Raw genomic sequence first — 25,192 nt, 5'->3', positions numbered from 1 at the left:
TTTCTATATTGCCGATGAGCTGACGCCCTAGCCTTGGTTGCCAAGGTGGTTGCTAAGGTGGTTGCTAAGGTGTTTCCATGTGTTGTTCAGCTCCAACATGTTCGGATGGATTTGAGAAGTTGACATTTGGAGTAAAGAAGGAGAAAAAGAAGTGAAATCCTGCTACTATAGTTTGTTTACGTAGCCTCCGGAGCCAGAGGAAGATTCCTGAAAGCTGACCAATCAGAACAGAGTGGGCTCATCAGGAGGCGGGCCTTAAAGAGACAGGAGCTAAAACGGCCTGTTTCAGACAGAGGCTGAACTGAGGGGCTGCATAAAGGACCAGTAGAAGATAAATAAGGAGTTTTTAACTGGAAATCATGCAAAGATATTCCAGTAGAGCCCCAGAATATAAATATAGAGCTGGACATCTGGATCTCATCTGAACCAAAAGCACAAAGAGGGAATTTGATGCTTAAAAAGACTGTAAATGTGTCAGATATCCACTTGATATGACTAACTCAGACTGCTGAAGCTGAATAGAAGCTTCACACAGACTTTTAAATGACTGTGTGGACACACTGTGGATTTTGGCCTCCATCACTTCCATAGAAAAAACAACATTTGAATATCCAGTATGAACAGGATTATGCTGGTTATAGACACACTAGAAACACTGGGAACCTCCTTTAAGGCATAAATAGAAAACCCTAAAACCTGTCTGACACCATGATGTCATGACCTCTCTACAACCTGGAGCCAGATCTCGACTCTAACTGCAAGCTGAGGATGCTGGGAGAAGATGTGCGTCTCCCACGTCTTCATGTCTTAATTTAGTTGAAAGATGGCAGCGTGTTGTTGCATCTGCCACCTCCGGCTCTGCGCTGAATATACTGACGAGAAAATCTCATTTTTGTTAAAAAAAAGGAGCTTCATACAAACAAGCTGCTAATGAAGGACAGCAGATCTGATTCCCTCGCTGTGAGGCAAATGAAACGACAGAGACGCAGCGCCGAGTGGGCGGACCGACACGCAACACTACTGTGTTTACACGAGGAGAGGAGTCAGCGTTCATTAAAACTCAGAGAGCCGGATCAGAGGAACAAACGACGTTCAATCAGCCCCGAGGAGGTTTTACAGGCTCACAGAGACGCACAGACGGTGTAGAGGAGTTAATTGGTGATGTACAATCAGTCTGGATGAGGGTTTGAAACAGACTCACAGTGCTGATGGAGACGCTTTAAAGGATCCAGCTGTTGTTACATATGGATCCTTTATGCTCTGATGAAAGCTCTCATCTTCCTCTTAAAGGGAAAAACACTTTTTAACATTGAGCTTCATTTCTCTCTTATTCTAAACCTCTTTTAAAGGATCATTCTGCTGATTTTCTATGTTTTTTTCTTCTTATCAATAAATCTGATGTTTGGATTCAAACCGACAATGAACTGATCTACTAACACATATTGTGTGTGTATCAAAGCTGATATATCTGATTCCTCCGTTGTTGTCCAGAAACTATTAAAAGACTAATAACAGCATCAAAAGTGTCATTTCTGTTTACAGTAAACAGTCTCAGTCTTTTCACGCTCATCGTATTGATCAGACTCTGAAACAGACATCGTAGTGCAGCAGTGTGGCTACTAGGGCTGTGCCCGAATACAAATACGTTATACGGCAAAGCACAAATAGTGTTTGGTTTTTTTCCAAATATTTGTTTCATACAAATATTTTAAAAATTATTTGTTTTCGGGAAGACAAAAAAAAGATGTTAAACACCAGAGTGCAGGTCGGTTACATCACTATCTCAGTGTCTCTCCTCTGCTCCGCTGTGACGTCTATCAGCAGGTCTCAGTGAGGGGAGTCACATCCACCTGCTACATGACGCACATTTCCTAATTTGGGTGTGTTGGGGGTGTTCCCCAGAGATAAAGCTGAACTACTGACACACGCTTCATGAACACTTATTGTAACACTTTAATTTTCTAAAATTAAAAGCTTAATAAAAACAAAAACAGGATTTTTAAGCCTCTTTCCACTTTTACTTGAATACAAATAATTTTGCTGCCTCAACAAATACAGATACTGATACAGATACAGATACAGATACTGAGCTCTCTGTACATCCGTAGTGGTTCAGCAGCAGACGTCTACAACAGGAAGAAGTTATTCAGTAAAACTAGAAACAGTTACTTTCTGGAAGACACTGAGATGATAAAAAACACTTGAAATGAAATTAACATTTGTGCTCCGTGTGAGTCAGTGGTGAACTGTGACTGCAACACTTTAACCAACCATGACGTAAAGTAAACAACAACAGGCATAATAATCATTTTAACCTCAGGCATCTTCTCTGTATTCAAACAAACAAGTCACAAAAAAACAATGAGATCATTTCAAATGAACAACACACAAAGACACAACTGGAAATATGAAACTTGCCACCAGAATATAAATGATCCTTGTAGTCTTTGTGTCTCGGTGTCAGGATGAAGTGACTGAGGCTGATAACTCTGTTTTCATGGTTTAACCTTTTCATTTCTGAAGCAAACTTGATAGAAAATGAGGCTAAAATTAGAGGAGATGTAATTATTAAATGAAAGAGATGAAATATAACATTTAAAATCCTTCTCTGAAGGCCTAGAAGGCTCTAAGGGTCCTCTGGTGTGACATCTGGTCGTCAGGAACAATGTTTAGTTCAGGAAGCTCATACCTGCTTTTTCCTTCTGTGTAAAACGTGTTTGTTTTTTTTCTCCACACGACATTCAGTCTGTTGTTTGCAGCAATAATTTATTTATTCTCTTTGGAAAATGTATGTCAAACCGGAAGTTGTGTACGTTGTTTTATTGTGTGTCATGTGATCCCATGAGAGATGAACCACTTTGATGGTGTGACATGAAAATAAAATAAGAAAACACTTCATTCATACAGAGCAGCTGGGCAGCCAATTAAAATCAACAATAATAAAATCTAATAAGTTTATCGGTGAAGATATGAACTGACGGCGTCTCGTAAACAAACTGTTAAACTGAGTTGTGTTTAAACCTGCTGAGTTACGTCAGGATGAGCTGATGAACATATTATATATATATATATATATATATATATATATATATATATATATATATATATATATATATATATATATATATATATATATACCGTATCATTGATCAGACTTTAGTTTGAAGAGAAGCTGAAGTCTCTCCTGTGTGTTTCAGAGCCTCTGAGAATATTACAAACAGCTTCATAGATCTTTAATATTTGAAGGAGCCAAAACTTTACAATATTAATGAAACAATTTCTGTCTTGTTTTTGCTTTGGAAGTGAAATAAATGGAGTTTAGAGAAGAAATGATGATACTGAGACGTGTTTCAGCTCGTTTCTTTATAATATTTGTCCTGCAGAACTCGGCGTCTCCTCAGAGCTTCTGATGTTTGTTTGTTTGTTTGTTTGTTTGTTTGAAATTAAAATTAGTTTGTTAACGAGCTGCAGACACTAATGTTGTGTTATTAACGCCGGCTGCTGATTGGTTGGTTTTGACACTTTTATTTTAATACATTTTGTAATTTTGAAAACTGAATTATTGTTGCAGCTCAGGTTGACGTCTTCATCATCATCATCATCATCATTATTATTAAACAGGAAACAGTGAGTTTGATGTGGAAGAAAACATTATTCAGTCTGACACCTTCTCCTCCTTCTTCTCCTCCTTCTCCTTCTCCTGTTGTTCACTGTTTGGGAGCCAGAGTTCAGTTTATTCTAATCGAGGGTTCATACAGTTATGAAATGGAGCAAATATAAATATTTTTTATATTATTTTTTATATTATGAAGCTAAATTTTATATAATATAAATAGCTGTCTAGTTTGTGTTAGCAGGCACATCAGAGACCCAAATATACACACAAGCACTGAAAAAGTGAGTTTTTAGTGATATTGTCCCTTTAGATCATGTGTCAGTATTAGAGCAGACAGATACTGTAACACAGTGTTCTGTCTGGTCTGACGTCACTGTTGGAAGAGATTCTCCCACAATCTAATGAGAACAATATATAATATATTATTGTTTTATATAAGACTGTTGCCTAAACTGCCTTTATTAAGAACAGTAAAATGATGTGGAGAGACACAGCAGTAACAGACATAAATGAAACACATTAATATACATTTTCAAGTTGATGTGAAACTCACCCGTTCAGCAAAAGTAGCCTCAGGCGTCCGGCGCTCGACGCTACGCAGCACACAGTCATTCATTGACCAGACTGCTGCTGCTGCTGCTGCTCACAGAACAACTTCTACCCCTCCTTCCCCTCAGAGAGGAGACGCACTACAACATATCTGAGCTCTCCCAAAAACAACTGCAGCAGCAAATATGTTTTGTTAGAAACGTAACGCTGCTGAATGATGTTTTCTCTCAACATAATGAGAAAATGTTCATTAACGTATTTGTCAAGTTGCAGAAATGTTGAAGGTCTGAGTGAAATGTTCAGACACAACGTACCTGGTTGTTATTTTCCATCAGAGTCTCAGATGTTGCAGTAAAACATCAGCTGGTAGAAACTGTGTTTGTGTTCAGATGAAAGATCCTGGTCTCTGTTTAATACAACAGCAGAACCAAACCCCGACCTCTGACCTCTGACCTCTGACCTCCCACTGCAGAGACACATAGAGACGTTACTGTGAACATCATCCAGGCAGAGACGATGTTTGTTAACTCAACATCACTGTGAAACAGTTTAGTTGTATATTGTTGTTGTTGTGCATAACAATCCAAAAATACACAAAAATCATCAATCAATAATCATAAATAATTAAAAATAGAAATTCATAATAAAAATATGTCACATATATTTTAAGCGAATGAAAAGCACAAACAGCTAATGTACTGTAATAATATTAATAATAACTTTATTTATATAGCACCTTTCAAAAACAAAGTTACAAAGTTACAATAAAAACAGATAGTAAATAAGATCCAAAACAAAGATACAGACAAGATACAATAAATCAAATATTACAACAAATATCATCAGTTCAGAAAAAGCCATACGGTAAAAGTTGGTCTTAAGAAGAGATTTAAAAGAAGCCTGAGATCTCCAGGCAGGAAGCTCCACTGCTGAGGAGTTAACAGATGACAGATATAAACTGGAGTTTGACCATTCAGGGCTTTTAAAAACAAGCAGTAAAATCTCAACATCACCATCAACCAGTGAAGGGCAGCAGCGATTGGTGTTAAAAGTCTGGCATCAGCGCTTCGTACTGCAGTCTTTGCATTGCAGTAATCAAGTCTGGAGGAGATTAAAGCATGGATGACCTTTTCTAAGTCTGCAGAGGGAAGGAATGACCTGATTTTGTTTAGCTGTCTCAATTGGGAAAAAAAAAGCAGGATTGCAGCACTTTGGTCACCTGAGCATCAAAAGACAAATCAGAGTCAAAAATAACCCCTAGGATACGTCCCTCTTTTCAAACATTATTAGATAAGGCAGCCAGACTAGAGGAGAGATTGTTAATGCTGCTAGAGCTGAGGCCGGAGGGAGTAATTATAATGACTTCTGTTTTGGAGTCATTCATCTGCAGGAAGTTTTTGGACAGCTTTTAATTTCATTGAGGAAGGACATAAAACATGAAGCATCAGTGGTACCAGCCTTTAACGGGACATACAGCTGGGTGTCATTCAATTAGCAGTGGAAATCAATACTATGTACATTCACGATTTGCCCCAGGGGCAGCATGTAAATGGTGAATAAAAGAGGACCCAAAATAGACCCCTGGGGGACCCCACAAAAGGAGGAGGCATCTCCAAGCATCACAGAGAAGAACCTGTTCGACAGATAAGAGATGAACCAATCCAGACGGCTGATTAAGACGTTCTAGAGAAGGTTTCTTTAACAGTGGCATGTTTAAAAAAGTACCAGTGGACAGAGAGCAGTTAATAATGGCTAAAACATCTGGACCAACTGTCTAAAATACAGCTTGAAAAACCAAGTATGCAGTCTGAAGGGCAGGTGGATGATTTTGAGGGCGTTCCAGGGTCGACAGAGAGATTCATTGAAGTGGGTTAATGTTGAAGTGCTGCTGAATCTCTGCTATTTTATTGTGAAAGTAATGAGGAAAATCCTCCCATCTCTCAGGGTTAGATTCAAGTGGCTGCCTTATCTTGGAACCAATAACAGAATATACAGTTTTAAGAAGGATTCTGGGATTATGACCCTGTTTTGAAAAGTAAAGGTTCCTTGCTTCTTTGATTTTACATCGATCGGTGAACATTAAATCTCTTTGTATTTAATAATTATTTAAATCTAAGGAAGCAGAGGAGACACTGAGTCTATCCCTTTCCCATTTGTGTTCTGCCTTCCTGCATTGTCTCTTTATAATCTTTACTTCTTCATTTAACCACGGCACAGAAGAAGGTTTCAGCTTTTTATATCTGACTGGAGCTACACAATCTAAAATATTTGTACAAGACTTGTTAAAAACACTAACAAGCTCCTCTACGCTGGGGATACTATACAGCAGTGTTTTAATTGTTTCAGTTGTTTAGTGATGACAGCCAGTTTATTTTTTAATCAAACTATATTTCTTGCAATTAATGTTTGTTATGCAAGATATTCTGTGTCCTCAGCAGTGGTGGAAGAAGTATTTAGATCCTTTACTGCAGTAAAAGTACCAATACAGCAATGTAAAAGTACTCCATTACAAGTCCTGCATGAAAAATCCTCCTACAGTAAAAGTACATAAGTATTATGAGCTTGATGTAGTTAAAGTATTGCAGTAAAAGTACATAAGTATTATGAGCTTGATGTAGTTAAAGTATTGCAGTAAAAGTACATAAGTATTATGAGCTTGATGTAGTTAAAGTATTGCAGTAAAAGTACATAAGTATTATGAGCTTGATGTAGTTAAAGTATTGCAGTAAAAGTACATAAGTATTATGAGCTTGATGTAGTTAAAGTATTGCAGTAAAAGTACATAAGTATTATGAGCTTGATGTAGTTAAAGTATTGCAGTAAAAGTAGTGGTTTGGTCCCTCTGACTGATATATTATTATATATGACATCATTAGATTATTAATAGTGAAGCATCAGTGTTAGAGCAGCATGTTACTGTTGTAGCTGCTGGAGGTGGAGCTAGTTTACACTACTTTATATACAGTTAGCTAGTTTAGTCCAGTGGTTCCCAACCTAGGGGTCGGGCCCCTCCAAAGGGTCAGCAGATAAATCTGAGGGGTCGTGAGATGATTAATGGGAGAGGAAAGAAGAAAAAACAAAGTTCTGATACACAAATGTTTTTGATTTTTGCTGAAATATTGGATCATTTGAACATTTATTGAAATGAAAGCATGTGAGAAGTTTAGAGGGAAAAATCTGGTTTGATGGAGCAGGAAAACGTTGGGTCTGACTCTCAGTCTGTGTTCTCAGCTCTGTTATCTGTTTGTCTAAACACCTGGCTGTGAATTAAAATCTCTCTCCCACTGGGTGGAAAGAAGAAAGCGATGCGTAACAGATCCCGCGTTCTGATCCTCTTCTTGTAATTGATCCCATTGGGCCATCAGGCTTCAGTGGGAACCAATCAGAGAGCCGGTTTAAACTGGGTGTCTGCAGCTGCTCATGTAAGTCAGCAGCAGGATGAAGTGTTTGAAAATGACCAGACTCACCACAGCTCTGCTGATAAGAGCTCAGATCAGTCAGTTCAGACGCTGAGATCACCTGATGACGTTTCTACTCAACTCTGATCAGTGGACGGATGTTCAGCAGTGAGAATGAAGCTAACAGCAGCTTTGCTCTGCGTTTGTTTTGGATGATATGTGATATATGTTTTATCCCTGATCAGTCTGATGTGTCAGTGTGTAATGTGTTGGTGATGAACTTACAGAGAATCATCAGAGACTCTGCAGCTCCTCTCTGCTTTACGGAGCTTTATAGTGAGTTTCAGCTCATTGTTTATCTGCAACTTTACTGTTCTGGTTCACTCTCAGCGCTCTCATAGTGTCATTTTTGGCCGCAGCAGGCAGCTGTTTTCAGTTAGCTGTAGACTAGCTGGTGAACATAGTGGAGCATTTAGCAGCTAAAGAGCCAGATATTTCCCTCAGGAGTTGGTAGAGAGTAAAAACAGAGTTAAAAGAGAGTGAATATTGGACTTACTTTCACCAGGTGGACAGAAACACGACTCCACATGAATGATAATGTTGCTCCGTAACTGCTGGATGTGGAAATAAGCAACTGTTTGCTTACATGTTATCCACAAGTACTTTATAAGCTGATAATATGACAGAAATAGTTTTTACAGACTATTCTGCTGAAAACAAGTTCAGGCAGCTTTAACCAGATTGAAACTACGAAGGACCAAGAATTGAACCCTGAGGAACCTCACATGTAATTATCGACATTATCAATGGGAGGATCATGTCACACAGAAGCACACAGATAGACGGAGTTATTGGGAGTTATTGGGAGCGATTGGTTGTTGGCAGCTCTATGGATTGTGTGGTTGTGTATTGATTGTGACTCTTGTATTGGTTTTCTGTCGCATATTGATCTTCATACTGTTATTTTTCTGACCTCCTTTCTAACTTTCCAACGAAACTGGTGTTTCATATTTGATTCTAAATGCATCATGATTTATTTCTGCTGTGTTTCTGCTTCATTCACTCAACAAAACATGATTTCCTGGAGAGGCTCTTTCCATTTGTTGAGTCATGGCTGTGACTGCTATGAGACCAGTGACATGATGTCTAAGTTGATCCATATTCCACTTCACCCAGTCCTTTTACACTCACATGAACCACAATAACAGCTGGATGCTCACACAGTTCGTGTGCCCAACAGTGAGCTGGTCGCTGCACTTACATTATTACAATATGACCCTTAAACCTAATACAAAGAAAGAGTTTTAATGTAAAATAAATACCTTAAAACAATAAAACAATCACAGTCTCTTCCAGCCTGACTAGAATTGAAAATGAAGCTGTGAGAGTTTGAAGATGATCGTGTAAAGACGGAGCCACATGTGGGTTCAGGTGGAGTTAAAGAGGTTAAAACTGTTGTTCAAACAGCTTGCAGCGGCTGAAAGCGCTCAACATTTCATTTAACATGAACGTGATCATTACAGTCTGTGGAGCGAGGGTGTAATTTACCAACGCAGAGGTGTAATCAGGCGTCGCAGCAGAAAGCAAAACCCGTTCCTGCTGCATCAGCTCACCTGAACGGTTTCTTTTTTTTTTTCTTTCCGCAATATAACAACTGTCCTTGAAAAGAGTGTCTGACTTTACCTGAGTGTCTGTTTGTGTGTGTGTGTGTGTGTGTGTGTGTGTGTGTGTGTGTGTGTGTGTTGAAGCCTCCTGTCAGGTATTTTGCATCTACTTTCGGTCTCACAGGGAGAAAAAGAGAGAGGAGCAAATCACAATCTGCTCAATCACAGAAGAAAATCCAATTCTCCTTGGAGAGAAGGACAACTATTTACTTTGAATGTGAACACGGCAGCGTGATGCAAATCTTGAGACTGAAGATTCTGTGAAATTGTTTTTTCTCAGAACAAGAAAGATTACCGCTGCTTGTTTTCACCTTGTTTTCTGCTCAGATGGAAACTCTCAGGGGTCAGTTAGACTGAAACCAAACACTCAGATGTAGGAGTGTAAAGAAAGACGTCCAAGAACATTTATGGCTGTTTATCCTGCAGCAGTGTTATCACTAGAAAGAGTCATTCAGTAGCTGATTCCAGTAATAAGCACAGATGTTACATCTGTTCAACTTTCTGAGATTGGATTTAGAAAATGTGTTTTTAATTAGCCTTAAAAGACGAGTTCACAGTTATTCATGTCTGTCTTAAACCAACAGTCAGGACATTAAACATGTGTTTCTTGCTGTAATCGTTCCTCCTGTTCATACTGACCATTAGAAGATCCCTTCATAATGACCTTACAATGGAAGTGATGGAGGACAAAATGTATTCAAAAGTTTATCTGAAGCTAATATGAAGCTTCAGCGTCCAAATGAGTCAAATCAAGTAGATATCTTTTAACGTTTCAGTCTTTTTAGTGCCTGACATCGACAGACTAATTCACAAATGTGTATTAGTCTTGAAACTCTCAGTTCATTTTCAATTTCCAAGGGGCGTTATCAACGGATGCAGACCAACATGCCTCTGGACACAACTGGATAGACCTACAACCAATCAGAGCATTGAAATGTGTCATAGCGGCTTGTCTTTTGTTTATTCATATTTGATGAGCGCTGCCTGAGTTGACGGTTTGATCTCAGTTTCATGAGCTCTACAGACTGTTTTTGTCAACATAATTGACAACATTCAAACTCAAACAATGGACAACCTGCAGACTTTCAGTCATCATATCAAACTCGCCCCATATTAGATAAACTGTTCTGATTGGCCCGTACGGTTCCAGGTGGAAATCTGTCTAAATGGGAGGGGGGGCCAGGTGCATCTGCCTGAGCAAATAAAACATGAGCCTGCAGATTCGTCTGGTTCCCAGGTTAGTCTTTAGTACCCAAAGTCCCTCTTTTTGTTACTATACTTCCACCTGCAGCTCAACAGGGAAACACTGTCCGAGGAAACACAAAGAGGGAATTTGATGCTAAAAAGACTGTAAATGTGTCAGATATCCACTTGATATGACTAACTCAGACTGATGAAGCTGAATAGAAGCTTCACACAGACTTTTAAATGACTGTGTGGACACACTGTGGATTTTATCCTCCATCACTTCCATTGAAAGCACATTTGAAGGATCTTTTAATATCCAGTATGAACAGGAGGAATGATTACATTACTGTTACTATGGACACCTAGCTTGTTGTCTGTTGCTGTTATTAGCAGCTAAGTTATTACTGGGATGATGGACATGAAGAGATTTGTACAGTCAAGAGTTCTTGTGTCAGTAAAAACAGCAGCTACATGTTTGTGAGCTTTCTGTACTTCACGTTCAGTAATCAACGGCTAACGTTTCAAGTGTTTTCACTAAGATTGTCTTGATCAACATTGCTATTAAATGCGATATTATACAGTAAATAATTTTATTGTTAATAGTTAAAGTGTCAGTTCTAGTTGTAGATAGTTACTAATGGTGGGTGCGTCTGCAGCCTGGGTCAGTTGAATGCATCAGAAACCAACCACAGTCTTTATGTTTTGTGATTATTGTATTGATGTTGTGAGCTCAGTGTATCACAGCGGCGGACAAAGCGTGTCGTCATACCTCCTTTTTCCTACGCAGACTTTTCATGTGTGTCCTGGCGGCAGGAGCAACACACTTTCACCTCGGCGTTCACTCGGCTGTGAGCGGAGCGTTTAGGGACGGTCTGAATGTTGATGCTGTTTCAGGGGTGATTTACGGTTCTCAGTGTAATCCAGCTCGTCCTTGTCTGACTCCTCCGGCTCTTTTCGGATTCCAGCTGCAGTCAAACAGGACGGACATGAATAATTCAGAGGTGAGCGACTCGGAGGTGTTGCTGCTGCTGCCGCTTCTTGTGAGTCTTCACCTGGATGCAATTACAGAGAGTTCTGCCTCCACGGAGGAGACAGAGATGAAGCGTCCCCACTCGTCCCCGGAGCTTCATGTTTTTAATCAGAGTCCAGACTCTGTGAGATACAGACTCTATACATGTTGGCATCAAATTAGCAGCAAATTAGCTATTAAAAGATCCTTCAAATGTGCTTTCAATGGAAGTGATGGAGGCCAAAATCCACAGTGTGTCCACACAGTCATTTAAAAGTCTGTGTGAAGCTTCTATTCAGCTTCATCAGTCTGAGTTAGTCATATCAAGTGGATATCTGACACATTTACAGTCTTTTTAGCATCAAATTCCCTCTTTGTGTTTCCTCGGACAGTGTTTCCCTGTTGAGCTGCAGGTGGAAGTATAGTAACAAAAAGAGGAACTTTGGCACTAAAAAGACTGTAACATTGAAAGATATCTACTTGATTTGACTCATTTGGACGCTGAAGCTTCATATTAGCTTCAGATAAACTTTGAAATACATTTTTTGCACAGAAGGAGGACTGTGGATTTTGTCCTCCATCACTTCCATTGTAAGGTCATTATGAAGGGATCTTCTAATGGTCAGTATGAACAAGTTTAATGTTCATTTGATGACTGACTGTTGGTTTAAGACACACTTGACGTGATGTGTGTGTTAGAGATGTAAAGCATATAACCGCAACAGAACAGCTTTAAAACAGACTTTAAACAGAAACAGTTGATTGAGAATTTGGGCCTCGGTGAAGCCTTCGATACTGTTGATCACGACATTCTCATTGATAGGTTTGAAAAATGGGTTGGGGTACAGATCAGGTACGGTCCTGTATCTGTATCAGACCACCACTGTTCTGTCTTAATTGAAAGTGGAAATCTTCGATCTTCAGGTAAACACATCTCCAGCATTAAACTCAGAACTTATAAGAGAAAGACTCAAGCAAGCAAACCGAGGCCTTGATCCCGGGATAAAGAACCTACAGCAAAATCATAAAAGTACTGAAGTAAAAGTACTCATTTGGCAGAAAATCAAATGATTGATATATTTAATGAATATAACAAAGTACATTATTAATACTGATGAGTTAATGCATCAGCAGCATTTTATAGTTGTAGCTGATCGATGTGGAGTCAGTTTGAACTCCTCTGTGAGGGTCACAAGATAAATCTGATGGTCTTTGGATGATAGATCAGGTAGAAAAGTTCTGCTAAATACATTTACATTTTTGTAAACAGTTTGGGAACCGCAACTCATCATTTAATATTAATCTGAAAAGTAACTAAAGCTGTCAAATAAATGTAGTGGAGTAGAAGTATAAAGTAGCATCACATGGAAATACTCAAGTAAAGTACAAGTACCTCTAAACTGTACTTCAGTACAGTATTGATTAAATGTACTTAGTTACTTTCCAGTGCTGGCAGTCAGTTGTATGTTGATGATGTTTCTCTCTGAGTCTCTAACATGCACAGACGTGTTGTTGCATAGATTCCCATCCTGTCAGCGACTCTGTGTTCAGTGTGAATTCCAGCTCTGCTGCATTAATTAGATGAAGGACGGTGAGGTTTTTAATTCTGTGGTCGTGTGTGTGTGTGTGTGTGTGTGTGTGTGTGTGTGTGTGTGTGTGTGTGTGTGTGTGTGTGAGGCTCGTTTCCTCTAATGAAGCCCAGCAGAGTCGCTCAACACCAGCTGGAAGGGAAACATGAAGCCGAGACGTCAGACTTGAGCTGCTGCGGAGGGTTTTTAAGACTCTTCATCTTCACTGAAGTGATGAAGTCACTGAGGTTGTTTAATGTGTTATTGTGGTATTATTCCTACACAGTAGCACAACAGCGTTATTAAACCTATTTCTAAATCTCCACTCAGCTAGAGGAGCATACGTCTTATTAGCTGTGTGTATAATTGTATTTCTCACTTTTAAAGTGCAGACTGGTAGACCACGTTGAGAGGATAGGTTTGCTTTTAGAAAAGCTGGAGCATGTATTTATATATATACATGTATGTATATATGCAGTCACTTCCATTATATGTGCAAGAATGAAGGAGAACAGGTCTACGTTTGACTGGATTAAATGTCTATTAATGTCTGTTATTCACTTTCCAGAACAGGTTACTTTGTGATATACAGGAGAGGAAGAAAAATGGTCTGTTGACATATGGTATAAACAAAAATTACAAACTTATTGTCTCATAAAGAATCACTACAGAACAGTATGAATGAAACAGAAGAGGAAGATCTCTGTGATCAGCCTGAGAGACCAGCAGGTTAAAGCCACTGCAGAGGAAGACTGACTGGTTTACTGTCCGGTCTGCAAGGTTTATTATGAATTGATTATGAAAATCTTATTTTGTAGCAGATTTTATTTGCCGAGTTCGGCGGAGAAGGCAAATAGGAAGTCTCGTAAACCCATGACGGCGCTCTGTGAGCTCCAAAATCAAAGGAAATCAACCAATCTCCTAGAAATTACATTCATATTCAACTAACTAACGTCTCTGCAGTAACGTCTCTATGTGTCTCTGCAGCGGGAGGGAGGAGGGCGGGGGTCAGAGGTCAGAGGTCGGGGTGTGTGTGTCCTGTGTGTGTTCAGGTTTGGTTCAAACACTTTCACACTGCTGCAGTTTCTACCAGCTGATGTTTTACTGCAACATCAGAGATTCTGATGGAAAATAACAACCAGATTTCACTCAGACGTTCAGTATCAAGATTTCTGCAACTTATTAAATACGTTAATAAACAACATTTAAAATGTGATTCAGCAGCGTTACGTTTCTGTTGTTGCAGTTTAGTCGTATATATGAAGGTGATGTGCTGGTGAGGGACTCTGGATCACCTGCCTGAGTCAGCAGCTTCTTTTAAATCTCAACTCAAAATGTAGTTTTACTGCAAACCTCGACGCCAGTTTGATTCTGTTTTATTGGTTGTGAGGTTATTTCCTGTTCATTATTATTTTTTTGTGTTGTTATGTGATTCTACATGAAGCTGTTTGTAACTTTGTTGTAATTAGTGCTATATAAATAAAGATATTATGATATTATTATTATTATTATTGTTGCAGTAATTGAAGCATGACCTCGTCGGGCTCCCGTAGCTCAGCGTCTCTGATTCTCTCCTATCGCTGCTTCTTCCTGTCCTGCAGGTCTCCTGACAGCGGCGGCGAGGACAGACGCTCCCCAACAGACAGAACGCTTCCCGTCATCCATCGCCCTTCATCGCAGCAGAGCGGAGCATTCGCCGCCGCCGCCCGCCGCCGCCATTATGAGCCGGAGGGGCGAGGCGTCAGCGCTTCCTGCTTCACGCCCGGTGGTGAACTGTTGAAACCGTCGCAGCCTGAAGTTCTTCTTGCTGTGGGAGGAAAGTGACTCCGTTTATTTTCCAGGAGATTTGAAAAGCGGATTAACGGCGAGCAGCTGGAGCGATTTCCTTTTTTTTGTTTGGCACAAAACTCTGTTTCGTTTTTACAGACCAAAGATGAACAGAGCCGACGATGAGACGTTCTTAGACGCCACAACGCCATTATATCCATGTAAAGAAATAAACACATTGTGACTTTTCAAGTGACTTAACTGAGCAAAGTAATATTGTAAACAAGTCAACGTCTCTATGAGGAGAGATGAAGCTGTTTGTGTCGGACAGTCTCGCTGTCAGTCAGTCTGGTGGAAAAAATCATATCAAGATAAAACTTTGCTCACTTTTATCAAAACACGTGAAGATATATTTTAAAGATTTGAGTCAAACAGGGCGAGAATAACAGCTGACATGCAGGTGAATGTACTTTTATAAAAACATGATGTAAATGAACTTCATACAGTTACACAAACAGATTAAACACAAACACTAAACCAACCTCAGATGATACAATTTATCCTAAAAATATTTAATAAAACTGCATGAAAACTGACTTAAAATTACTTTTATTTTGTGTTGCATTTCCTGTTTCACACACAGTCAGCTGATGGGACGCTTGTTATTGAACTATAGAGCTAAAATGATCAGATCATTAGTCGTTAAGTGGATTGACAGAAATTAATTAGCAACAATTTTGATAATTGATTCATAGTTTGTCATTTTTAACACAAAAATGCAAAAAAAAAAAAAAAAATCTCTTGTTGCAGCTTCTCAGATGTGAATATTTGCTAGTTTTCAGTCATCTGAATATGTTAACTTGGGCTTCAGGGATTAATGATCATTTTATAAACTGAACAATTCATTAATAAAGAAGATAATTCAGACCTTTATAGTCCGACTGTGATGGAATAAACAACCTTGTCCCAGTTCATGAGATCAATATAAAGTTAACTATAACTGGTGATTTTCTATATTTTCTTCGTGTCAACAAATCTCATCTACTAACAAGAACTGTGTGTGTGTATCAAAGCCTGATATATGTTACTCCTCCGTTGTTGGGCTAGCGCAGCGTTAGCCGCAGCATGACCGGCGGGAAGCACAGCCAGCTAGCCTCCAAGCTAACCTTAGCCCCGGCTCTGAGCCCCAGTTTGTTATTCAGGTTAAAATGGGAAGAAGCAGCGGGTCTGACGGGCAGCTGAGTGAAGTGCAGCCTGCGGAGGAAACACCAGGACTGTCAGGGTGAAACAGTCTGTGGAGGGAAACACAGTCAGACGGCGGAGGAGATGGCGACATATCAGCCTCTCATAATTGACAGCAATGGCCGATGCCGATATTTCATTTTAGAGCTTTTATCGGCCGATACCGATGACGTGCTGATGATGTTGTGCATCCCTAATTGTGTGTGTATCAAAGCCTGATATATCTTATTCCTCCGTTGTTGTTCCAGAAACTATTAAAAACCCGTCAGCGAGTCACACCGGGTCACATGACTGGGTCACATGTTCCTTCATCACATTTTCAGTCCTTGGAAAGTATTTCCGTATCAGGAAGACGACGCTGTTCTCTTTATAATTAAACACTTGTTGTATTGATCAGACTCTGAACAAGACAAAATTATTTTACTCTCAAAGAAGTTTAGTATAAAGTCAAGACTTTAGCAGCTAGCAGAGCGGCGTCAACAGACCCGCGTCCTTTTCTCAAAATCCTATTTTCGACAACTCGTCAGAAACCGTCGGGCGATTCATCCCGAAACTTGGTCAGGATCATCTACGGACATCATTGATCTAAAGTTATCAAGGACATTTCATTAAATCAATCCGTTTTGAAATTATACATTGTTAGATGTGTCAAAATCAAAATTGTTAGCGATTGTAATTAGATAATGACACCGTTATCTTGACAAAACAAGAGTCGACGTCTCCAGATGACGAGATCATTTATTTATTAAAAACACATCAGTGAGCCACACCGCTGCACTGGGTGACGTGTTCCTTCATTATGACGAGTTTGGTCACGTTAGTTTGTTTAGAAACAGAACAGAACCACGTTCCTGCACATGCTCAGTAGCGTCTGCCATACAAGGAACAACTCTCCTGAGTTACAATCTTATCAGTATTGTTAGTCAAAGGAACATGTCACCCAGTGCAGCGGTGGTTTTTGGACAAACGGAGGTCTACGGCACAGAGGAATCAGATATATCAGGCTTTGATACACACACAATACTTGTCAGTAGATCAGTTCATTGTTGGTTTGGATCCAAACATCAGATTCGTTGACAAGAAGAAAAACACAGAAAATTAGAAGAATGATCCTGTAAAGTCTTAAAAGTAGATGTTGACACAGAGTCTCTTCCAGACCAGGACCAGGACCAGGACCTGGAGGATGGAGGACCTGTTCTGTCGTGGTTGATGTTTTACTTCAGTGGTGCAGATGTTGTATTAATGTAATGATGTGGACCCAGATGATGTGCAGTAAACCTGGTGGGATTTTGGTGATCCAGCCTCAGAACGAGCCACTGATGGTGAAGCGTGAATGAAACAACGACCTGATGATTGATACGATCGAGATATAAATGACATCAGATATCTGTTCTCACCTCTGATGACTTCATATAAACAACATGCTGTCGCAGTCCGGCGCCTCCCGGTGGACGGACGACTATCACTGCTTCCACCTTTAAAAGATTCTCCTTGATGTTTGGTATCAGTGTGCAAAGTTTCTACTTTTATGATAGAAACTGCAGAATAAATGATCTCTGGCTCTTCTCCACCAGACTACATCATTGCATTAAATCAGTTTTTATATTTTCCAGCATCACAAGTTTTAACCAAACAACAAACAAACCGTTTCACACCAGAAGCAAAGCTGTCGTGTCTGTTTGGGGGACAGAAGCATTAAAAAAGCCTAAAGTTCTATATTTAACAATTTTATATGTTGTATCTTTGTATGAAACCTTATTTAACGCTCATGCTGCTCTTCATAAACTAGACTGACGGCCGGCTGAACACTGCTGCTGCTCAAAGCTTCTTATCGTTTCTCAGCAGGGAGGAAACGTTTATGATACTTTCTGATTAAATCATTTGCTTATGCTTTATAGATCAGTTATTAACTGCCAATACCTAAATGTCTGGTTTACCAGGTTGTGAAAAATCCAACCTCATCACCTGGAAATAATGTTCATGTAAACATAAATTGTTTTCCAGTCACGTTGCTTCAGAGGCTGTTAAATTCTATCATCACAGCCTTATTAATATGGTAGCACATATAAACAAAAGTCACCTTTCTGTATGTTTTATTTATATTTCATTCTGTTGGCTGCAGCTGCAGCTGCTGAAGTCGTGTTGAATCGCTGTTAACTGCAGTGTGAAGCACTGAGACGTTTAAAGTGACTTTAGCAGCAGCGGTTTTAACTATAACCCACAAGTATCTTATTGGCCCAAATATAAGGCGAGTCTGATTATTACTGACGACTCCCCAACACTCTCTCTCTCTCTCCTGTCAGGCTCTTAGAAGCAGTTTAAATCATTTTCACTGACAGTTTCTGCAGTTAAGACGTCGTTTTCAGAAGCTCCTGCAGATTAAACCAAGCTGACAGACTCACCGTTAACAGACTGGAAGAAACTCGCTAGCTTAACAACATTAATGCTACAAACAACCCAGAATGCAACGCTCCTTGTAGGAGTTTTACACCATATTAGGTGATCACTTTTTATCTTGTGAGCACAAGATAATTTACTATAAATCCATGTGTGAATTATTTATTAATGACTCATAACTGCAGGTCTGATAATTTACACCTGAGAACGTACTGGATGAAGCTACAAGACAAAAATACAAAATATATTATTAACTGTTTCAGTAGGATGAAAAAGAATTAAACAGTGTGACATTCTGAGGTGAAAATAAAAGTTGATTAGCTGAGTTCTCTGTTATACATACATACACACATGAATATATATATATATATATATATATATATATATTCTGGTTAACTGTGAGCGTCTGAAGTTGGCTGCACGTTACAGACTGTGGTGGAAATTTAAAGAAGAACTCACAGAGAGGAATTTTTATTGCAATAAACAGAGTGGATCTCCCAGTTAGCAACATCCCATATTCTTCATCCTAACAGGTGTCTTTTCATTAATGCACAATGTTCCCTCCATCCATTCATAACCTTATATATCTTTCTTCTTTCCTTCTTATTATTCTTCTACTTCTGTCTGCTGAGAAGTAAAAGCTGAAGGTTGAATCTTACAGCTCGTTGTTTGCTTAATTATCCTCATGAACATGTTCACATGAGAGGCAGAGGAGACTTAAGACAATAAACAGAGTTTAAGCTTCCATTTCAAAACGTACAGATTTATAGTAAATTATCTATAATATAATAATAATAATATAATAAGAAGATTAAAAAGTATCACTCTTCTTTCCTTCTCCCAGAATAGAATATCGTCTCATATTCAGGCCAATATGATCATTAACATTACTGTTAGCTTGTTGTCCTTCGCTGTTATTAGCAGCTGAATTTGCAGCACTGACATGTTGTAAATAAAAACAGCAGCGACACGTTTGTGATTTTCTTTACTTCACGTTAAATAATCAGACATGCTGCTAGCTGACCAGCTAACGTTAGCCCCGAGTTTAAAGCCTTTTTGTTCAATATTGCTGTTAAAAGCAATATTATTAGTGTTAATACGTGTTATTGAGTTATAGTTAAACATAGAAGCAGTTAATTACTGCTGTCTGCAGTTATTAATATCAGTAGATCATTAAAAATCTTTCTTACATGAATCCATCAGGTCTGCAGTTGTAAATGTTAATAAGTTGTTAATTATCAGCTCGTTTCCAGACACCTGATTTAAAAAACTAAAAAGACAAACTGATCAACATGTTGGAGGAAAACAAGCTGTATCAGAGTTAAATGGCTTTTAACTGCTCTTTAAAGCATCAGTGATTTATTAATATTAATAAAGCCTTTTATTAGCGAGTGGTATCAAGTTTCCTTCAGTTATTGTAGGTTTGAACATGTGTGTCTGTTGTTCACCGTTTATTGATCATTTATTGATCATTTATTGATCAGTCTCTCCGTCAGCTGGAGGACATGAACTCACCGTCTTTGTTACGTCACATCTTTCATTAAACACAAGTTCATCATGTTTCATCTGAAAGGTTTTCATCTGATCAGTTTTATAAGCATTAAAGCTGAAACTGTTTCTCCAGATTATGATGCTTCACACGGATGTTCACTCTCATCCTGGTGGGAAAGTTTCCTGAGATTATTAATCCTCTTTAGTCTTAATCCCACATTTGTGTATCTTGTCTATCAATGATTTTCTCCAGCAGTTTGACAGATGATTATTATTTAACATTCTGTATCGATGCTGTTCAACGTCCTCAAACTGCATTTTCATAATTATAAAATTACAATATGCATATTTTTTTTCCAATGAGTGAAATGACGCCACCCTGTTCGCCTGTTGTAGAAGAAACCAAACAGTCAGTCAGTCAGCTGGAGGTTTGTGTTGTGAAGCTGGATTACGTTGTTCTGTAGAAAACCTTTAAAGGATCTCAGAGAAAACACAGAGTTGTGCTTAAAGTAAATCCACACATCTCAGTCCAAGATTAAAATAAAAGCTTGTTAAATCCACAGTGAGGCTGAACGCAGGACGAGAGGAAGACACGTTACACAAGACGCCAGTTTGACTGTAACGGAGACCTGACGTCAGTGTGGCGACGTCACATTTAACTGTGATGACTGAAAGACTATTAAAGCTGTGAAAAAGCTAAACTGTCATAACAGACAGATAATTAAGATTTTAATCTTGCTAATGTGTTTAGATAATGACATCAGTTGTGATCTCAGCGGTGGTTTGATGTCTTCAGATAACGAGGTAATCAATCACAGGATAACGATTCCATATTGATTTGATTTGAAACAACCTTCAGATATCACAGAGAGCACAAACACAGTGATTTCTAACCGCAGTCTGGACGCTTTACTGCGGACGTGTTGGTTCATCAGGAGCTCAGACTGACAGGTGTTACGGACGCCGTCGTCTACGTGTCAGACGTCTTCCTGGTGATCAGAGCTGAAGTCTTCGTCAGTTTTCAGGCTTCAGATGAACTAAATATACTGAGCAGAATGTAGGCTGAGCTCTCTGAGGCTTCACTGCTCTTACATTATCCTCTTTTATTTATTAACTCTATATTCTGGCCTACTTCTCCTCCTCAGCACTATTAGCCCACTTTTACCCTCAGAGCAGGAAATCTCCTCCTCCTCTTCATCACCTGTTTATTAAAAATCAGGAGCAGACAGGAAGCCGTCGCTGCGGGTTTTTCATTTGGAGCAGCGGCTGAATGATACTCTCTTTGTGTCTTTTTGTCTTTTTATATGAACGTCCAGGCTTCTCTGCACCTGCAGACTGCTGGACTGAGCAGGTCCTGGAAGTCCAAATCCACAACTCATCAAATCACAAGCAGCCTAAAGACCTTCTGTGGACTTCCAGAGAGTCCAGTGGTGCAGACTTTAAAGATTTCCTTTAATCTATGGCAAAATAGATATGAAATTATAAAGGAATAACAAGAGGAATAAAATTAATAATAATAATAATAATAATAATAATAATAATAATAATATAGGGTTTCAGTGGGTTTCAGTTTCAGCCCGACCTGCTCCCTCCCACTGCAGAGACACATATATATGTAGCTTCATTACTGGGAATCAGTTTCATGGTATGTGAAGGTGATTTCTGGTAGACGGAGTTATTTCCCCTCTCAGGCCTGACGTGATGATAATGAGCATGTTTCTGTATTTAGTCTACGAGTCCAGAGGAGGAACATCTGGATGGAGTGACTCGTCTTTCAGAGAGCGGTGAGAGGAGGCGAGCTGACAGAAATAACAGGAAGTGAAAATGCAGCTTTTTAAAGGATTTCTTCCAAAAAAATGAATCATTTACAAATACATCCGTCAGTACAGTTTATTGTATTAAACACATTGATGTAAAGTGAATGTAAGAGTCATATCACAAACTCTCTCTGTCCGTCCTCTCGGCTGCAGGGAGCAGAGCTGATGTCAGCAGCCAGTTATCAGGCTCCATTTAACATCACTAACAGCCTGAATACATTAACAGCTTTTATTACACCTCTGCTGCTGCTGCTGCTGCTGGGGATCCCTGCATGTGTGTGTGTTTTTATTTAATTGAGAAAATAATCCACACATTAGTCGATGAGGAAAATAATCATCAGTCGCTGGTGTTTGTTTAATCCTGCTCACACCTGTTAATGGCTCACAGATATTTGGGTCTGAGGTTTGATGTCTAAAGCTGAAGTTATGATGCTCTGAGACGTGTTTGTTTCTTTTATATTTGTATGTTGCACATTTATTGGATTTACTGGACCGGCCTCCCGAAAGCAACTGAATCCACAAACAGCTCGCAGTGTTGAGACACAACATACCTGGTTGTTTTTCCCATCAAAATATGTGATGTTGCAGTAAAATCTCAGCTGGTAGAAACTGTGTTTGTGTTCAGAGTCTGATGAAAGATCCTGGTCTCTGTTTAATACAACAGCAGCATCTTTCACTAACCTGAACCAAACCTGAACACACACAGGACTCAGGATGTGGTACACCTGACCTTCCTCTGACCTCGGTGTGATTTGCCTGAGAACATAATCGAGGCAGCACTCACATCGACGTAATTGGAGAAACAATTTAGTGGAACCGCAGCAGTCAGAGTGAGAACATGCGTCCAAACTTTTGAATCTGTATTTAAACGTCGTTTCAAGGACTCCAGGTTGCCTTTTAAATACTTTGTTGAGTATTTGTTGTAATAAATGAAGATTAAGATGTGCTGTCACTTCATACGTTGATTTCAAGAACATCATTTCTGCTTTTCTCAGCACAAACTTCCATCGGAGCTGTTTTCCTTTCGGAGCCTGGCGACCCTGAAATAAACTCCCTGTGTGTCTGTGGCTGTGAACCAGTCTGTGAATGTTAAAGCAGACTTGGCAAAGCTCCACAGAGCTCTATTAAACCCCGCCGGCCTCCCCTGACATGATGCCATTAAAATGTGACCCGTGTTGTGAGAGTGTTGGTCTGCTGTGTGTGTGTGTGTGTGTATGTATTTGATATTCCAGCCGTGTTTCTCAGAAATAAAGACCAGTGTGGGAATGTGGAACAGGCTTGTTGTTTAGGTTCAGTCAGAGGAATTAAACTGAAGACTTATTCTAAACATCAGACGTACTGGATGATCAGAGCAGAGCTGACAGACCAGACAGCTGCTCAGTCTGAATGTGCGAGAAGCTTTTAACCAAGTAGCTTAAGATTCAAAGCTTCATTGTCCACAGAAAGCAAGATGGATTGTACCAAACATGTATTATTTAATAGTTAAAAAAGTAAAGTTAATGGAAGGGGGAAAGATAATTACTAGGGGTATTTTTACTTTTAATTATGTAGATATAAAATACGAGTACATTTGAATCCGCTTATAGTGATCATGTCTGTGCTCATGCAGAATTACCATCTAATTGACATTGAAATGAACAGCTTTGCTATATACTGAATTTTATTGACTGTTTCAAAACACAGAACAGCTGTTGAAACGCTTGTTGTTTCTCTGCTGCATCCTGTCGGCTCAGTTTTGGCAGTTTCTCATAAGCTTCAAGGAGACGACATTTTTCATTGAGAGAAAATGACTTTTTCCTTTTTCTTTTTCCCCCTGTCATGATTTCACTGTGCAGGCAGCAGCAGCCTCAGGTCTCCAGCTGGCAGCAGACTGCAGGGGGCTGCAGCAAGAAAGTTGAACCAGAATCAACCTTTGGAGAAACGCAACCTGTAACGCTGTACAATCCTGCCATGAGGGAAGAAAACATCATTACTAGGAAGAGGGGAAGACATTTTTCTTCGTTTTGATAATGTTAAAAGTCAAGTTCGGCTTTGTTGACAGCTTCCCGCCTCATTTTAAAAAAGGTGAAAGAGAGAAGCAGTGGTCAAGCGGTGAATAAGAGGAAGAAAACATTACTCTCTGATTGTTTCACCAAGGTTACAAATAAACACTCCCACACTCTGCACCCCCACACCACCCTGCAGAGGTGCTGCAACGCCTGATAATGGTGCCGCAGTCACTAAATGTATATCATATGTGAACTATGGGAATAAGGTAAAAAGAAAATAGTTACCGTAGTTTAAATTTTTTTTTCTTCATATGGTTTCATGTGTGAAAAGACCCAAAATCAACAGTATAAGCAGACTACTTGATTACTAAAAGTGAATCATTTAAACAGCATGTGTATAGGAATGATTCTGTCCTGAGCTTTTTGATCACTATAAACAGTTGATCACTGTATAAAATGTACAAAACTGGATAATAGAGTCCAGTTTCTGCAGCAGTAGAAATCTGCAACATAACTCAGCTTTGCAGAACTGGTATTTGCATTTTGTTTGATGGAGAAAAAAAAAACTGAGTCGGACTATTGTCGTAACATTTCACTAAGTATAATGTTACTGATTACGATACCTGCCCTGTTAGCACAGTTTAGCTAAAATAGCTAACGTTAGCCTGAGTGTGCAGAGCTCAGTGTTCCCAGTAAGCTGTTAATCCAAACCCTGACGTATCTTATTCCTCTGTGCCGTTCACCTCAGAGAGAAGTTGAGGCTTTTTGAATGAGAGTCAGTTGGAGCATCCAGCGGCACTTTAAGGTACTTCAGCCCTATGACGTGGAAGCTGCTGGTTGCTAGAAACAGGAAAACTGGTGGCTTAACTTTATCACAAAAGGAAAAAAAAAAACCTTGTGTTGCAGCATCTGTCAGGAAATAAACTGGACTGTAGTCAGTCTGTTTTCTACCAGTGACATGAAACAGTTTACATGAAAAAATACTTTAAACTTCCTTATTTTATGACACATTTACCAAGTAAATGATCGGTTCATCTGTGTGAGGTCATGATGTGTTATACACGCTCTCCTCGACACAACCAGAAAGAGTTGAGAGAGAAATGTGACAAAGACTGTGTGAAGGATTCAGCGGTTTGAGAAGAGCTGAAGGTCAGAGTGACTTTCTGGTTCATCAGCATGAGAAAGTAAATAAACATGTTTGTTGTTTTTCTCTCTGACTGACTTTTTGTTTTTGGAATTCATCAGCAGCTCCAGTTTTATTCAGTCCTGATGAATTTTACCTTGAAAGATTCAGCATCCAAACATATTTTCCAATGTAACTGTCTGGTCATATACATATTCATATACACACACACATCGTCTGCATGAAGGCAAACATACAGCACAGTAACCTGACGTCCTTGAACCTCTAACAACAATCAGGCCCGTCTCACTGAGCTCTGATCAACCTCAAAACACTCAGACAACATGGCAGTTACTGGAAATAGTTAGTTGATCA

The 25,192-nt window shown here is 39.3% G+C and overlaps 1 protein-coding gene across 3 annotated transcripts in view; it reads left to right on the top strand.

The window, feature by feature from the left end:
- Positions 1-15,679, top strand: part of LOC121896819 (chemokine-like protein TAFA-5) — a 54,495-nt gene extending 38,816 nt beyond the window's left edge. Inside the window, exons 1-3 of one of the 3 annotated variants that reach the window (XM_042410851.1) lie at positions 12,072-12,652; positions 13,122-13,240; positions 14,594-15,679. In XM_042410851.1, the coding sequence (XP_042266785.1) occupies positions 12,641-12,652; positions 13,122-13,240; positions 14,594-14,816 (354 nt within the window). In that variant the 5' untranslated portion in view covers positions 12,072-12,640 and the 3' untranslated portion in view covers positions 14,817-15,679. Of the gene's footprint in view, positions 1-12,071; positions 12,653-12,857; positions 13,241-14,593 lie in introns of those variants that run through there. The other 2 variants (XM_042410852.1, XM_042410850.1) reach the window with 2 other exon arrangements.
- Positions 15,680-25,192: the final 9,513 nt, after the last annotated feature.

The sequence above is a fragment of the Thunnus maccoyii genome, chromosome 5 (genome assembly GCF_910596095.1).
Source record: "Thunnus maccoyii chromosome 5, fThuMac1.1, whole genome shotgun sequence".
NCBI classification, from domain to species: Eukaryota; Metazoa; Chordata; class Actinopteri; order Scombriformes; family Scombridae; genus Thunnus; species Thunnus maccoyii.
This window is presented reverse-complemented; position numbering and strand designations above follow the sequence as displayed.